At 39.3% G+C, this 17,971-nt stretch overlaps 1 protein-coding gene across 1 annotated transcript; it reads right to left on the bottom strand.

The window, feature by feature from the left end:
- Positions 1 to 458: 458 nt before the first annotated feature.
- Positions 459 to 15,679, bottom strand: SARAF (store-operated calcium entry associated regulatory factor). The gene is made up of 6 exons (XM_081220963.1): positions 15,509 to 15,679; positions 8,130 to 8,308; positions 4,512 to 4,929; positions 3,740 to 3,869; positions 2,958 to 3,112; positions 459 to 1,451 (listed from the first exon to the last, which is right to left on the bottom strand). The coding sequence occupies exons 1-6, from the start codon at positions 15,609 to 15,611 to the stop codon at positions 1,426 to 1,428; spliced, it is 1,011 nt and encodes a 336-aa protein (XP_081077089.1). The 5' UTR covers positions 15,612 to 15,679; the 3' UTR covers positions 459 to 1,425.
- Positions 15,680 to 17,971: the final 2,292 nt, after the last annotated feature.

Raw genomic sequence — 17,971 nt, 5'->3', positions numbered from 1 at the left:
ATTAAGTCCATCTTGTTTAATGTATCCTTTAAAGCTGGTTTTTCCTATACCTATAAGTGGACTATAACCTTTAAAAATTGTGAATCATTGGGCTTCCCTGATGGCGCAGTGGTTGAGAGTCCGCCTGCCGATGCAGGGGACACGGGTTCATGCCCCAGTCCGGGAGGATCCCACATGCCGCAGAGCGGCTGGGCCCGTGGGCCGTGGCTGCTGGACCTGCGTGTCCAGAGTCTGTGCTCCACAACAGGAGAGGCCACAGCAGTAAGAGGCCCACGTACCGCAAAAAAAAAAAAACTTGTGAATCACTGTATTGTACACCTGTAACATATATTGTACAGCAACTATACTTCAATAAAAGAAAATAAATAAATAAAAAGAATTAGTAGTATATGTAGTGATAACACACAAATCTGTTCTTGTCTTTCCTAGCAAAATAATGAAGTTTAATGAGTATAACTGGGAATTGCTGAATTTAGGTTTTTTGTGTGACCGGTAGCTAAGGCAAGACTACCACAGGAAATTACTGTTTAGGGAGAGGGAACTTCTGCATGAACCCCCTTTCCTTTGGGAAAAAAAGGTAAAAAAGTAACACCAATTTGTGTCAAGGCTGGTAAAAAGAAAGAATAAAACCCTTTGTTTGTTTTTATTTTTTCTGTCATTTTAATGTAAGATTGACACAGACTGCTACAATATCTGAGATTCCACAGAGAACTACATGCTTCTGTTATTAGAAAACCTTTGCTGAAGCACTTGAACTTCTTAAAAAAATGAATATGGAGGCTTCAAGCATTTTTGTCAGCACACTGCCATTCACAACAACCTTCTAGATACTTATTTTTTACCTTTTCCTAAAAAGGTAGTTCTCACTTACCAGAACCCCACACACCACTGACAGGTTCAAAGCTCCTGAGCTCAGAAGTGATCAAAACACACAGGGAAGTATAATTAGTAGTCCAAAGTTTGGTTTAAATGTTTGAAGAACAGCAAACACCCAATAACACATACCAAATAGATTATTATCGCTTCTATGATGTAATGAATCAACAACTAAAACCACCTAAGACTGAAAATTTCTGTACTCAGTGTCTATTGGTATAAAGCCTTCATTCTTAATGCTTCTTATGGCATCACAGGTGTCAGAAATCACACAATACATTCTCAGCATTCTACAGTAGTCATCACTTTCAAAAACTATAATATACATCTGCATGTTACACAAACATATGATTCTCTAGATAAGCATTTTGTCATATGTCAACTCCTAGCCTCAAATAACAGAACACAAAAAGCTATACAGGACAAAACACCACAGAACTTTTGCATATTCCCTTTCCCTAGTTGTTAGCAAGGGGCACGTTTTATAAGAGAAAGTGATGAAAAATCAGAAGTTTTGCATCCAGTGTTTCACCCCAACTTTTTACTTTCTTATCGTCTTCTGGTACCACCATATCCTAGGATGAGAAGAGTAAATTTTACATTAGTTTTTTTAAATGCATTAGAATTGCTTATAAAATTACAACAGTAATACACGTTTATTGTTAGCAAATGATACAAGACACGAGGGAAGAAGGAGAGAATGAGCTTGCGGACCAAGGCTGCAGGACTCGGTGCATCAACTCCCCACAAGAGCCCTTCCAGCCATCCGATCAGCATCAAGTCTGCTAAACACATACACGCTTGCTGGCAATAACTTTTAGTCAGGAAACCAAAGATGTGTTCTGTGCTGGGGCCAGCGTGGTACAGGCAAGACCCAAAGTCTGAGCCGAACAGGGCAGTGGAGCCTAAGCCAGGCCTTGCTACCTCTCACGACTCCAGCGGTAAATAGAAGTAACATGGGGGAGGGTCACGGACTTCTGATGGTAAAGGTTACCTAGGCACCCCCAGCTCCCCCAGGATGCAAACATGCGAACAGACAGGTTACAAGACCACCGTGTTCCCATCTGGAGACTCAATTTTTCTCAGATCTTCCTGTAGGTTATTTGGTAACGTCTTATGATTTTCTTCACATAAGTCCCATACATTTCTAGTTGATATATACAGTTTCTTACAATTCTTGTTTCCACTGAGAATGAGGTTTCTTTTGTCACATTATGTCCTACGTAGTTACATCTTTATATATCTTCTCAATTATTACCACCTCTTTTTCTCCCCCAAAGCAACCACTATCAACATCTAACACCACAGATTAGTTTTGCTTCTTTTTTTTTTTTTTTTTTTTTTTTAGTTTTGCTTCTTTTTAAACATGTATATTTACAAAACATCAATGTTGCAATCATATTGTACATATTCTTGTGTGTCTGGCTTCTTTCTTTACATCTGATAAATTTATCCACATTATCACATACAACTATTTACTTACTCTCACTGCTGCACAGTATTCCACTGTATGAATATAACTCAATTTATTCATCCATTTTACTGCTGGAAGATACATGGATTTCTTCCAGTTGAAGGCTATTATGAATAAGGATGCTACAAACATCCTTGTACTTATCTTTTTTTTTTTTTTTGCGGTACGCGGGGCTCTCACTGTTGTGGCCTCTCCCATTGCGAAGCACAGGCTCCGGACTCACAGGCTCAGCGGCCACGGCTCACGGGCCCAGCCGCTCCGTGGCATGTGGGATCTTCCCGGACTGGGGCACGAACCCGTGTCCCCTGCATCAGCAGGCGGACTCTCAACCACTGCACCACCAGGGAAGCCCCAGGAAGGTTTAAGTTAAAACCTTGGTTAGTGACAGACATGAGTCTAAACCAAATTTCTGTTTGAGTTTTAAAGAACAGAAGTGGGAGGAAAGAATAGATCTGAATTATATTTTAATCTCAGTTAATTGTACAACTAATATTTCTGGTGGGTATACCACATAAAACCATGACTGCTAAATGTATAGTTAATCATCTAAGTTCCAAATTGTTTCTGTACTTTACTGAATAGGAACTTCTTGATTTTTTGCTCTCACCTGATGCTGTTCTGGTTCTTGGCTCTGAGCTTGAACACGATGAATAGCTTCCTGGGTCTCCGCGAAGTGGTGAATAAGCACGACTATTCCACGTGCTGGAGTATGAGGGAGGGTAGGATGGGTAGTACCACGAGTCAGAAAAGGGTGTTGCTGCTCTATAAAGACAAAAGTGTGTCAGGCATTTTTCTTGTGACTATGATTTTTAAATACCCTCCTATTCCTAAACCATCAGAAAACAATTTTTATCAAGTGTTTTTTCCTCAGTGTTCTGGTGTATTAGGATTAACATAAAATAAACACTGTTTTATATTTCTGCCATTCTTATGGTCATTGCTATGAGGAAAGAAAATGACAGGGAATAAAGGTTCTTTCTTTCTGAATTCGCATTCAAATACAATCTAAACTTAAACTACTATTTAAACTGAAGACATTCCAAAATCTGGTCACAAGCTCTTTCCACCCTTGCTTCTCTCATTCTCCAACCAAACCAGAATGCCAACTGTGCCCCAAATGTTGTGTTCTTTCCTGCCTTCCCAGATGTCAACAGTCTTGCTTCTAACTCATATCTATAAGCATGACATGTGAAAGAAAACAACACATATAATATTGATCAAAGCACAGATGGCATTCTTTCCCATCCCCAGAGAATCTGATTTAATAGGGTAATGTCACCATAATTTATTTTCCTTAACAAAACAAATCCAGTCAAATTGTAAGTAAAACAAAGAAGCCTCTAAAGAAAGGCTGAATTAAAGAGCAGGTGAGATAAATGCAAAGCCTACCTGTTGCTGCCAAACAAATATCCTAATATTCCTCCAGTTCCCAAGCCAGTCCAGAACCCTGGTCCTGAATTTTCATGTCCTTGTTGTCCAGTGAAAGCACTGCCAAAACCAGAAGTTGCACCATGCGGTCCTAAAAATAAAAATGATTATGTATCCTCTCTTAAACCACAGTCTACAGAACTAAAGATAATATGACATTTCAATTGTTTCATCTGTATGCTTTAATAATAATACTCAGGGGACTTCCCTGGTGGCACAGTGGTTAAGAATCCGCCTGCCAATGCAGGGGACCACTCTCTTAATGTTGTCTTTGATGACTAGACATTTTTAATTTAAATAAAGTCTAATTTATCCCTCTTTTCTTTTTGGCTGGTATTTTTTGCATTCTAAGGAAGTTTTGCCTACCGTGACAAATATTTTCCTATGTTTTCTTCTGGAAACTTAATTGTTTTACTTTTATGTTGAGCTCTGTAATACTCAGTGAATAAAATTTTGTGTGTGGTGTGAGACAGGGTTCAAGGTAAATGCTTATTACCAAATCTGATCAAGTTTGATTGAGATGATCTGCAATCTAATCATGCATCCTTAAAATAGTAATCACAATTAACCTTATAGAGAAACAGAACAGAAGAGGTAAAAGAAGTTGAAAGTAAAAAAATAAGACAAATCTGCTTTGGTGTCCCAATGCAACCATCTTCTATATCAGAAACCAGCACAGGAATTCACTACCTGACTTCTATCCTACTTACTGCCATTGCCTAGGAAAACATACCTGTGAACTCAGACTTAAAGCCTGCAGGAGAGGGTCCTGCAGAGTCGGTGAATCTCTGATAACGATGGGAATATGGAGGATACTCAGAATATGGTGGAGGAGAATCATGACCATCACTAAGGAAGAATTTATAAACTCCAAAGGCAATAGCAAGTAGCACCACGATGATAAGCACTCCACTGATGCTACAAGATTCTCGGGAGTACAACTTGTTAAAATAATCAGAGAAAGAGTTAAAGCCATGGTTTTTTCCAGACTCTCTCAATTTTTTCAGGCCAAGTTCCGTGTAATCTAAGTGATACTCCAAGCCACAGGAACCTCTCAGTACATACTGGTCTTCAGAGGATTCATAGCCTTCACAGCTCACCACAGTTTTTCCAAATTTGTACGCGATATCTAAATCGGTCTTACATTCCCACTGTGAAGAAAAGTAGAAACAGGTTATTAGAACCAAAAGATTTTTTTTTCATTTAATATACATTATTTGGGCTAAATAGCTGTCATAAAACAGCAAAATGAAGCAAGGGAATGATGATCAAAATTCAGGACAAGTATTTCTGTGTTGGGGGAGGGCAAACCAGGGGCTTCCAAGATACTGGTGATATTAACATTCTACTTAAGCTAGGTGGTGGGTACATGAGTGCTCATTTTATTACTATTCCTTATTCCTTACATATAGATGTAAAGAATTCTTTTGTACATATTAAGCATTCCTTAATTTTTAATTTTAGGCAAATTGTTTAAATGTCAACTTTTTAACCACTGTTGAAGATGCTTTCTTTAAAAATAGGGGTTTTTTCAATATTAAGGCTCAAATATCAGCATCATATATGAATATTTGGTAGCTATTGATATAACCTTCTGAGAAAAACTTCCTACACAAATTCTATAAAAACCATGGACTACCTTTCCCAGGGTCCAATCCATTAAGTAATTTTCTTAAGTTTTTCTAAAAAGACATTTAGAAAAACTACAAAAAGAATCTATGCTAGCCTCAAATTTTTCCAGCTTAAAAAAAAAAGCCCCCCCCCAAAAAAAAGCCCAGGTCTAGTTTGAATTCTATAACTATTTTGAGCTGAGTAGGTAATATGCTTCTCTAACAACATTAAAAAAGATATAAGCCAAAATAGATCTGATTGGTTCTATTGCTTTTCTCATTTTTGGACAAATTATCTTCCTCTTTCAACCTTCAGGTACACTATATCAGTTTTATTCAGATGTAATTCACATACTAGACATTCACCCATTTCAATGGTTTTTAGTGTATTCACAGAGCTGTGCAACCGTCATCACAATCAATTTTAGAATATTTTCATCACCCCCAAAAGAAATCTCATCTCCTTTAGTAGTCACTTCCTGTTTCCCCCTAAGTCTCTTAGCTCTAAGCAACCACCAATCTGTCTGCAAGGATTCCCCTACTCTGGACATTTCATGTAAACGGAATCATACAATACATGGTCCTATGTGACTGGCTTCTTTCACCTGGCAGAATGTTTTCAAGGTTCACACATGTTGTAGCATAAATCAGCACTTCATTCCTTTTTATGGCTAAATAATATTCCATCGTATGGATATACCACATTTTGTTTCTTCATTCATCAATGATGGATGCTTGGGTTGTTTCTACTTTTTGCCTTTTATGAATAACGCTGCTACAACGTTTAGTATGTTTCTGTGTGGACACACATTTTCAAGTCTCTTGGGTACACACCTAGGAGTCAAATGACTAGGCATTCAGTAACTCTATGTTTAAACCTTTGAGAAACTGCTCGTTTTCCAAGGTGGCTGTGCCATTTCACATCCCTAATGGCAGTGTATGAGGGTCTCTCCACATCCTCACCAACACCTGCTACTACGCCTTTCTGATTACAGGCATCCTGTTGGCTAGGAACTGGTATCTTACTGTGGTTTTGATTTGTATTTCCCTGATGCTGCACACTTTTTCGGCTAATGATGCTGAACATTTTTTCACGTTTATTGGCCATCTGCATATCTTCTTTGGAGAAATGTCTAGTCAGATGCCTTACCCACTGTTAAATTTGGTTATATGTCTTCTTACTGAGTTGTAATAGTTCTTCATATACTCTGGACACAAGTCCCCAATCAGATATATGACTGCAAAAGCTTTCTCCTATTGTGTGTGTCCTTTTCGCTTTCTTGATGGTGTCTGTTGAAGCCTAAAAGTTTTTAATTTGGATAGTATACAATTTTTCTATTTTGTTGTTATTGTTCTACACTATTCCATTTTTTAAATAATTTTATTGGGAGGAAGATTTATAAGCTTGTTGATTTAGGTAAATAAACTCAATCTCTATCAGTATTTCCTGTTAACTGTCATTTCCTTAATAGCATATACTAAAAGTGGCTTCTAATTATTATATTTATACTCTTGAAATTAGAAGAGGCTCTCTCCTGCTACTAAACATAAGTCAATGTATGACATCCTCTATACTTCTTTGCTCATGCCATTCACTCCCTTCTGTATCTCTTCAGCTCTAAAAATGTTATCCTTCCTTACTAACACAGTACATATAATACTTTCTTCTTCAAGTCTTTCCCGATCCCCCCAACTGGACGTGGCTTTACAATACTTTGTTGGCACGTAGATGTAATGTGAGTGCTTGTCTTGTCTATTCTCCTAGGAAGAGAGTTTCTTGAGGGTTGTGACTCCATCATTCATTTTTGTATAGTACTGTTTAATATATGTTTAATGAATGACTTTGCCGTTAGTATCTTTTTTCCATCAAGACTGAAAAGTAATATAAAAGTAAAAGTAATTTCAGCTTTAACCTGAAGATTCTGTGATTTGGTTAACAAGACTAGGAGAAGATGTTGTGAAATACATATTACCAAGCAAATATGAACGCTCTCCCTGAACTGCATACACTAGGCACAAAGGTTGTATCAAACAAGAATATCACTCTGATGGAAGGGAAAACTGTCAAAGCAAGTTTCTGGCCGAATGACCAACCATCTTAAATCCTTTCTGAAAGCGGGCAGAATACAAAGTAGAAATCTATTAGTATTGATTTAAACTGAATTCACTTAAAATCTATTCCATTTCTAAAGGATAATAAATTTTGGAACTTCAAGGAGGTGGTCTATCCTAAGTATAAAATGCCAAAGACCTGAAGACAATAAAGCCCACTGAAGTGCTTTCATTCGTAAGTAACCACCCTCAGTTCTAAAACAACTTTTTAAAATCAAGCATTTGAAGCACAATAGGGACACAGGAACCCCACCCCCACTTACAATCTACAATTCCTTATCATCTTAACTTCATTTTTTAAGGATAGGTTGGTATTCTTTAAGGAATGACAGAGAAATGACAATCAAAAGAAATCCTCTACCTTTCAAAACAAAAGTTTTGAAAATTTACTAATGTCTTATGAGAAAGTTTTGGTATAAAGATTACAATGAATATTTCCAGGCTTTAAAATCAGTTCATTTCTTTCAGAGGATGTTTCTTTCAGAGACCGAATCGCTGATTTATATTTATATATTTTAGGTAACCGGAGATTTTCTATATGTACTTCCCCAAAATACTGAATAATGTCTCAATAAACACTTCACTGAAAAGGATTCCATTTAGACTGCCATCAACATAAAGAGTATTACCTGTACATCATAACCATCCCAGCCTTTGTTCTGACACTGTATGACTTTGGGAGTGTAAGAATCACATCCAGCTGTGCCTCCAACACATTTCAACTGTGGGATCGGATCCAACCTACGGGAAGTAGTATAGCGGTCATAGTGGAGGGTAAGAGCTTTTATATCCCGCAACAATATTCTGTCTGAAACAGTAAGAACACAGATAAACAGATGGTAAACATCTTGTCATATAGAAAGATTCATTCTAGTAAAACTCTTGTCATCGAAAATACTTTCAAAAGTAAGGGTCTTTCTTGCCTTTTGAGGATGACTAAGGAAGAGAAGATGGAACAGTTTCCCAAATCCCAAAGCCATCGCAACAACCTTCAGGCCTTTTGCACAAAAGTCAGAAAGTCACTCCTTTAAGGTCTCCCTTCATTTCAGGATTGATGTCCCCTAAACTGCTTCTATATCGTAAGTTCTACATAATTTTTGCAAAATCAGAACCAAAAGTTCATTAATCTGAAACGTTGTACTACTGTATGACAATTGACAATAATATCAATGGTTAATTAAAACAGCAAAACATATACATGAATGTTCCTGAAGCGCATTTAATGACTTAAATGTCTGTCAACAGATGAACGGTTTAATAAAATTTTGGCCTATTCACAAAGTGGAATATTCTACAGCAGTTAAAATGAGTGAACTAGAATTCATGTATCAGAATAGAAATAGTAAAAACATTTTAAGCAAAATGCAAGTTGTAGAATGTTTAGTAGGATGGCTTTACATAAACCGCGAAAACTGGCAAAACAGTACTACGTATTGTTAAGGTCTATACGTGTATATACCAGTAGTATGAAAACATGCATAGGAATGACTAAACACCAAATTCAGAGCACCACTGATGAAAGAGGGAGAGCAGAGACTTTCGCTCTCTATCCCTAATGTTTTATTACTTTGCAGGGGGGAGGTTTGCTTGCAAATATAGTACAATGTAAAGATTCAATAAAACTGGGTGGTGAGTTTTCATTGTGTACTTCTGTGGGTTTAAATATTTTAAATATTTCACAATTTTAAAAATTAAAAAGTTAAACTATTTCACAAATTAAAAATCATATTGACAAAGCAGTTTAAAAAGAAGTCAAAACAAGGAAATTATGGCCGGCATTGATGTATCAATACATAAGTGAATTTTGAAGTGTTATTGGAAAATGAATAGTCTTCCTATTTATCATCCTCAGATTATGATGGAAGATACTGTGGATTGGTTCACTCAACATCCATTTTGCCCTCAAACTGGTATGACTTCTTGCAAAGCTAAAAGACTCCTAAAACCTCTTGCAGCTACAAATCCCAAAAGTGATTTTGGTTCTGTCAACCAGAGGGACTTAAGCGAGATCCGGAGATCAGAGCTTAAACTCAGACTGTGCCCAGGCTAGCAGGCAGTCATGGGGGCTCGGGGTTTTCCAGACACTGTCCAGTGCTCCGTAATTAGCGTCGTGGATGCCAAGAGGCTTGATGTGAGCCATCCAGTGTTCATTGCTGCAGATGTAGCAGACATCACTTTCCACCATTTTGTTAGCACCCAATTCCCTATATTCAACCTGTCAAATTAGCAAAATTTGCTGCCTCTCAAATTCCACTGAAAGTACAATAATTGAATTGTTTTGCTGATGTGAACAAACAAGGTCAGGCAAAACAGAAAAGGAGATGGTAACAGAATTTTGGAAGGTGAAAGCAGATAGACCAATAGTTATGTGACTAGTCCTAAATATAAGTCAAGTGCCAGACCAGCAGGTGGGAAAACTGAGAACCAACCTGACACACATAATGGAATCCCTAAAAGCAACAGGAAATGGCAGCTCTTGAATTGGAGCTGACTAAAGTAAGCATTACAAGGTGAAAGCTGCTTAAGAAGAAGCTACATCCCTAGATGGTCTCCCCAGCTCTTTTCATTCATATATATATATATATATACACACACATACATACACACACACACATATATACATACACACATACATACATATACATAGACATATTTCACAATTTTTTAAAATCTAAAAGTAACACTTTTTCCTTTTAAAAAGAGAAATCCATTCTTCCTCCAATTTCACATTTCTGTGATAACCAAAATTAGCAGCCTGGTCAGTACCTTTTTCTTGCTCACACAAACAGATACATATACAGGGGTTGCTTTGATTTTTGTTAGTTTATTTTTATAAAATTGAATCATACAGTGCACATTACTCTTCACATGCTTTTGCACTTAATCAGACATCAAGGATATTCCCTCACGTCAGCAAATACAGATCTTATTTATATTTATTTACCAAAAAAAGAGCTTAATAAATTTGACTAAGCTGAGACTTACTGGTCACCCTTCTCTCACCAAAATACAATAAAACTAGAAATATAATAATATAAAGTAATATAATAACATATAAAACAGTAAAAAGACAGCTGAAAACCAGTAACAACAAAGAAAGGAAAATTGGGTTACAGCAATCAAAACATATCTGTAATTAAATCTATAATAATGTAAACAGTAACACAGCATTAGGAAAACTGATCATGTGCACAATGTATACAAATTAATCCCTGATGGTTAAACACTTACCAAAAAACAAACAACAAATTAAAAGTACTAGAAGAAAACACAAAATGAAAGAATATGTTTATGATCCTGGGATGGGAAAGATCTTAAGACACCAAAAGCAAGACTGACCAGCAAGATAGTGACTATACTTGGCAAATCATGTTCAATCTATGAAAACCCAAGAATCCATAATAATACTCAAAGGAAAAGCCAAAAACTCACTTGCCTATACTTAAAGTGGCTACCAATTACCTCCTTACTTTGAAAACTAGCAATTAAAGATTTTAAATTAAATGTTTAGCCTGACTTTCCACCCAGAACCATAATCTGAAATAGCCTCAGTTGATAAGTCAAATCTCAACTTTACTGAAGAATATCAGTCAGTAAATGCAGAAGAAGTGATAGAATTAGAAAAATCACCATTTTACAACCCCTAAAGAAACAGATTCAGGAAAGGATTAATTAGTTTTAAAATCATTAAGTGAATGGATATTGGTATGGTGCCAAGTAACATTACACGGAGTGCTTTCTAGTCGCAAAAGGGGGAAAATGTAACTTCACGGGGGAGAAATAAGCCACTGTAATCCACTAGACAAACTTAACACTGCTAACAGTATAAAGATCGATATTACACCATCTCCTATAATGTAATCCCCAGAAGTATTTAATATGAATCTAATCAATCCTTTGGACCTAGCATTCAGTTTACTAGAAATACAAGAAAAAAAAAGCTAAAACAATGTCATGAGAAAACAGAATCCAGAACGTAGGATATTCTAAAGGATAACTGGCCCAATCCCTTCAGCAAAGCAGTAGCATGAAAAGAGACCATTCTACATTTTCAAAAGACTAAAGGGATAGTTCAGTCAGATGCAATGCCTGGTCCTGGACTGGGCCCTGGTTTGAACAAACTAGTTTAGACATTTTAGGGACAACTGTGATATCTGGCTATGGAATGAGTAATTAGTTGATATTAAGAAATTAGGGTTAATTTTGTTAGATGTAATGTTATTTTTACTAGGTGGAGAAAAGTTCATTAAAAAAAGGCTTATACTGAAGGATTTAGTTATGGCCTATCATGATGCCTGTAACTTACATTAAAATATATCAACATTTTAAAAAAGAGAGAGTTGAAAGAAAACAGAGAATATAAGATTAATAACTTTCCATCAAAACTTAAAATATTTTCCCCAGAATTCCTCCAGTAGACTGACGAGAATGACTTAGCGTCAAGGGATTCTAATAAAATGAGTATTTGGCTTTTCCAGTATCTATGTGGAGGAAGACAAGGAGAAGAAAGTAGAGAACAGCTTCTGAGTAATCATACAACAATGTCTGTCACGCTTGGTACAAAGAGTAGTAGAAATAAACATTTTATTTACAGTTGTTGGACCTACAAAATCCAAGAAAACTTCCCAAAAGACAACTCTGCTATATTAAGAGAATTTGATAAAACGGCTGGATATTTTATCAATTACCCAAAGGCAAAAGATCTTTCTATAATTGTAATGTCCAATTACAAAAGAAAATGTAATGTCTATCTCAAATTAGTGACAAACCATACATCCATAAAATATCTAGAAATAAACTTAGGGTCAATATGTGATCTATATGATTTACTAAAATTATCTGGCAGAGTACTCGACACATAATAGGTGATCAAGTATGATAAATATTATTGAGAATGTTTAATGAGCCATATACCTATGTGTTATTGTTACCATGACTCTACAGCATCTTTCCTCCCTAGAGATCCTAAAGGTTACTATGTTTTATAACCAGAGTACATAATGTTGAAGCCTTAATCCCCAATGTGATGGCATTTGGAGGCAGGTCCTTTGGGAGGTGATTCGTTTTAGATGAGCTCATGAGGATGGAGCCCCAGTGATGGGATTAGTGCCCGTGTAGGAAGAGGAAGAGACCAGGGCCCCCATCCACCCACTCACCCCCACCTACCCCCACCCCGCCCCACCCCCGCTCTTGTTATGTGAGAACATAACAAGAAGACAGTCATCTGCAGAGCAGGAAGAGGGCCCTCTCCAGACACCAAACATGCTCGCACCTTGATCTTAGACTTGCCAGCCTCAGAACGCAAGTAATAAATGCTGCTTACCACCCAGTCTGTGGTATTTTGTGATAGCAGCTCGAACTAAGACAAGGTCTAAGAACAAAATGCTCACAACCTTACTCCACTAGTACATCAGTCAAGGGTGACACAGAGTTCCCTGAAGTCCAGACTCACAAATCGAAATCCACTTGCAGGTCTCAAACTTAAGATGAACAAAACCAAACTCCCCCAAGCCTGATTCTCCCACAATCCCACATCTCAGGAAACGGTAATTCCATCCTTCTAGTCACTCAAGACCCAAAACCTTCGAGTTATCTTTGTCTTCTCTCCTCCTCTAACCCCTATATCTAATCCCTCAGAGTATCATGTCAGCTCCACCTTCAGAACAGCTGAGAAGCCCACCACTCTCACCAACTGCACTGCTTCCCCCCACCCACCCCCCCGCCAACCATCACCACTCTCAGGACTTGCTGTACAAGCAGTCCCTTCACTGGCCTCCCAGCTTCCCCCCACCCACTCTCGCTCCCACAGTCTGTTTCCCACAGAGCAGACAGAATGTGCCTTTAAAACACAGATCATATTAGGGCTTCCCTGGTGGCGCAGTGGTTGAGAGTCTGCCTGCCGATGCAAGGGACACGGGTTCGTGCCCCGGTCCGGGATGATCCCACATGCCGCAGAGTGGCTAGGCCCGTGAGCCATGGCCGCTGAGCCTGCGCGTCCGGAGCCTGTGCTCCGCAACGGGAGAGGCCACAACAGTGAGAGGCCCGTGTACCGCAAAAAAAAAAGGAAAAAAAATCATATTAAAAAAATATAGAATAGAATAGAATGGGATAGAATACAGGTCATAGCAGACCCATCCCTTCAGGGTTCTCATCAAATGTCACCTTAACAGTGACTTCTTCCCTGACTAATGTATATTTTGAAAATCCCTGCTTCTGCCTGCACACCCTGTCCTCCTTACCCTGTTTTATCAATGTCCAAACCACAATTCACAATATGACACGCTATTTACCTGATTTGTTTATTTTCTGTTTCTCCTCAATAGGTGTGAACTCCAGGGCGAAACACTGTTTCGTTCACTGCAATATTCCCAATACCCAGAAGAGTGACAAATACAAAGTAGCTCAATAAAGAATTGTGAAAATTTTTAGGTAATCTCTTTAGAAGTCGTACAATTTTTTTTTTCTGGACAAATTTTTGCTTTATGTTAGCTAAAGACTAAGTGAGCACAACCAAAGTCAAACGAAAGACAAATAAGGGACTGACTACTGCTTGATAAAACTACCTGATAAAATCTAACTCAATAAAATGCCTTCATAAAATAGTTCCTCAAAAGAAATTTAAGTCCAAGTAGTTTGATTGTGTTTACTCTGCAAAATATTTTTGTGCCTTTTGTTCCAGAACAATAGTTTTAGAGAGTAGGTAGACAAAGAGCTACCAGGAAAAGGTTCATCGTTAATTTAAATTTGGCTCCGTTTTTTTATACCCCTGACTCTTCATCTGTAAACCTCCGCTTTTTTTTTTTAAACCTCCTTTTTTAATTCAAGAACTGATTGAGGGTTCAACTACTGTTTTAATCCAGTTTTTAAACTGTAATTCTGATCAGTCTCCTATCTATATGAAACTTTCTAGAAATACATAAGGAAAATATACAGACATTTAAATCCAACTTGGCTTTTTATTAATTAGTAATAAAACATCCACATTAAAGGAGTACTCAAAATCAAGTACTTACAAATAGCACCTTCTCTCTCATTTTAGCATTTAAGAATAAAAAATAAGAAGCTACAGAAATAAATCTGTTGCTTAAGTTCAAAAACACAGGCATTTCCTATCACCAAATCACGACTGCAACATGGGTACACTTTCCATACTTTAACATCTTTACTCCCCAAAACAAAAATGATGTTTTCATTGTTTGAAAGTCATTTTTTACATCACTCCAACTTAACAGCATGCATCATTTATTAAATGGAAAACTGTATGTATGTATGTATACATATATATACACACACATATGTATTAATTACATGGAATATTCTCGATCCCATAAAAATTCGTTAGACAATTCTAATTAACATAGTGATATGAAAGACCTTTTTTTCCTAGAAATCACTTATCGTGTACTATCACAAAAATTTTTTTTTAATTCAACAGGAAAAGCTGGTGTAACGCAATGTACGTCACTGTAATGGTCAGAATAAGCAGCGTGAGTTGTGCTCACATAAATAGTACAGTCTATGATTCTGCTAACCTACCTCCAAGGTTTGCAGCCCTGTCCACTAAGTGTGACTCAAGGACTGCCGGTGCCATGCAGCTGCCAGGTACAGCAACAGGCAGCCATGACAACAGTCAGCGACGATGACATCAGACAGTCTTGACAACAAAGCAAGATGCGCAGGTGAGGGTCGAGCTTTCCAGCCAGACCCAGGGGATGAGGGCTGTAGCCCGAGAAAGAAGAAGGTGGGCAAATTCTGGGAGTCCAAGCAAGGGAGAAGGGAACATTAACAACCTAGAGTAGTCCCGCCCCGCCCACTCCCCAACAGTCCACACTCGTCCAGGAGGACGTCTGGGAAGAGCAAAGAGGCCAGGCAGGGCACAGATGAACAGCGAAGAGGATGGAAATGAGGAATTAGGGTAGAAGGGCTCAAGGGGTGGCGAACAGAAATGGTGGAGCCTCTTAGCGCTGCCTGAAGGCAGCAGGAAGGGGGGAGTGAAGGCAGCACTCACCAGGGTCTTTCCAGCCCCGGGCAGAGCCCGCGATCAGCAGAAGCAAAAGGAGGCTGAACAGAGCGCAGCGTCCAGCCGCTTCCGGCCCGCCGGCCGCCACCATGGCGCTCGGTGAAGATGGCGCGCGGCTGCCGGGAGCTCGCGGGCCGGAACCCTGGCTACGGAAGGCCACGCACTGTTAAGCACCGACGCCGGCAGCTTCCGCCGCGGAAAAAGAAGGTCTACCGCAGGGGCCCTGCTGCAGGGAAGGTCCGTGCGCCAGTCTGACGTCACTACAGCGGCGGCGAGAGGGGGAACTGGAGTGGTCGCTGCTGTCCCCGCCCCTGGGGCCCAGCGCGGCTGCGGGTGGAGTCGAGGGCGGGGTGCCGCCGTTGAGGGCGGAGCCAAGGGCGGGACGCAGAGGCTGTGGGCGGGGCCTAGGGCCGCCCTCCCTACGGTTCAGCGCGAAGACTGAAACCATCACAATGCAAAATCTAAGTGTAGTCACGTTATTTACAAAACCTTAATAACCTTCCCGAGGGTCGCTACTGTCCCTTACTCAACTTCACGTCTTCAGCAACTAGCATAGCGTCTGGCGCATGACTTGTGTTCCATTAGTTTGCTAAATACAGAGTGGATTTGAGAGAGGCAGCACGGAAATATATTGTCTGGTTTCAGAAGCTCAGAACCTTTACATATTTCCTTCCACGTGGAGACAGTGGGAATTTACAAGATATCCGGAGGAGAAACTACCACCACCTAAATAAAGAACCAGCCAGGGAAAACAGTTAAGAGTGCATAGGCATTATCTTTGAGGTCTGACAGTCCTGGATTTCTCTCCTTCATTCATTCATTCAACAAATATAGGTTGAACGCCTAGTATGTGTCTGGCGCTGTTTTCAGCTTGGAGTATGCAGACAAAGTCTCTGTACTCATGGAGCTTACACTGATGAGAACTAAGATAAACAAAATTAAATAATAAATTAATAAACAAAGATAATAGTGATAAGTGCATTGATGAAAATAAAACAGGGTGATACAGTAGAGACTAGGAGCCAACTTCAGGGAGGGCCTTGCTGAGGAAGTGATTTTGAAGCTTTGAGACCTGAATGATGAGAAAATACAAAGATCGGGGGAGAGCCTTCACCGCCTGGGGAACAGTGGATGCAAAAGCCCTAAGTTTCTGTTTTGAGGAACATCACTCACTAATTTGATTAACACCTTTATCTATTTAGTACCTAACAGTACCTGCCAGGCACTGTTCTAGGCACTGGGGATACAGCAATGAATAAAACAAAACTTAGGGGTTGGGAGAGGCAAACAAAGTCAGGGCAACTGAAGCAAAGTAAGTTTGGGGAAGAGTGGAACAAGAGTAGGCATAACAGTGGTGGCTTGGAGTGGGACCAAGTGGGACTGGAATAAAGATAATAGAGAATTCTGGTCTCCACATGTTAGGTTTGAGGTGACTTTTAGGAATCCAGGTAGACATGTCAAACAGACACTTGGATATACAAGTCTGAATTTCGAAGCCAAGGTAAACTTGGTAGTTATGCTATCAAAAAGAAGACAGTATTTAATGCCACAGGAAGAGATACAATTCATAGGGAGAGAATTTAGATATAGCAAAGACGGAGGCCCAGGACCAAATTAAGAGAACACTAACATTTGAACCTTGAGCAGAAGTTCCTAGAAAGAGTCTGAAAAGAAATCTCTGGTGAGGTATAAGAAACAAACAGGAGAACAGTGGTATGGTAGTTGAGAGAAAGAATGGTCACCAGTGTCCACTGTTGTTGAAAGTTTGGATCAAAAAGTGACCTTTGGGGGGCTTCCCTGGTGGCGCACTGGTTGAGAGTCCGCCTGCCGATGTAGGGGACGCGGGTTCGTGCCCCGGTCCGGGAGGATCCCACGTGCCACGGAGCGGCTGGGCCTGTGAGCCGTGGCCGCTGAGCCTGCGTGTCTGGAGCCTGTGCTCCGCAACGGGAGAGGCCACAACAGTGAGAGGCCCGCGTACCAAAAAAAAAAAAAAAAAAAGTGACCTTTGGATTTTGAAAGGTAGAGAATTACCTTAAAAAGAGAATTTCTGTTTTTTGAGATCCCATCAGTTGCCACGTACAGTTCTAGACAGTGGTGAACAAACATAAAACGTTGTACAAATTTACACTCTAGTGGGAGAGACAGCCAACAAATAATATAGTTCAGATCAATAATAAGTGCCTTCAACGAAGATGCAACACAGCCAAAAATAAATTAATTTAAAAAAAGAAATTAGGGGACTAGCACTTCCCTCAGCCACCAGGGCTTGTGCCCCAAAAGGCTTCCTAAATGTGATCTTCACCTCCCCCACCCCTGTAAACACTGTCCCTTCCCCATGATGGCTTTTCCCTTTTCTCTCCTAGTTACACACCTGTTCATCCTGCTGTTGTCCCTCCCTCGGGGAAATCTCACCTGACTAATCTAGATCAAAGACTGTCACAGGACTATCTA

This window comes from Mesoplodon bidens, assembly GCF_964165515.1.
Source record: "Mesoplodon bidens genome assembly, chromosome: 20".
NCBI lineage: Eukaryota > Metazoa > Chordata > Mammalia > Artiodactyla > Ziphiidae > Mesoplodon > Mesoplodon bidens.
This window is presented reverse-complemented; position numbering and strand designations above follow the sequence as displayed.

What these genes read in the sequence shown, in the direction of transcription:
- SARAF (XM_081220963.1), bottom strand. Translation starts at nt 15,611, where the DNA reads ATGGTGGCGGCCGGCGGGCCGGAAGCGGCTGGACGCTGCGCTCTGTTC. An exon ending in CCGGGGCTGGAAAGACCCTG is followed by an intron (nt 8,309 to 15,508) that starts GTGAGTGCTGCC and finishes TTACTGTTTCAG; the next exon opens with ACAGAATATTGTTGCGGGAT. An exon ending in AAGAACCAGAACAGCATCAG is followed by an intron (nt 1,452 to 2,957) that starts GTGAGAGCAAAA and finishes TTCTCATCCTAG; the next exon opens with GATATGGTGGTACCAGAAGA.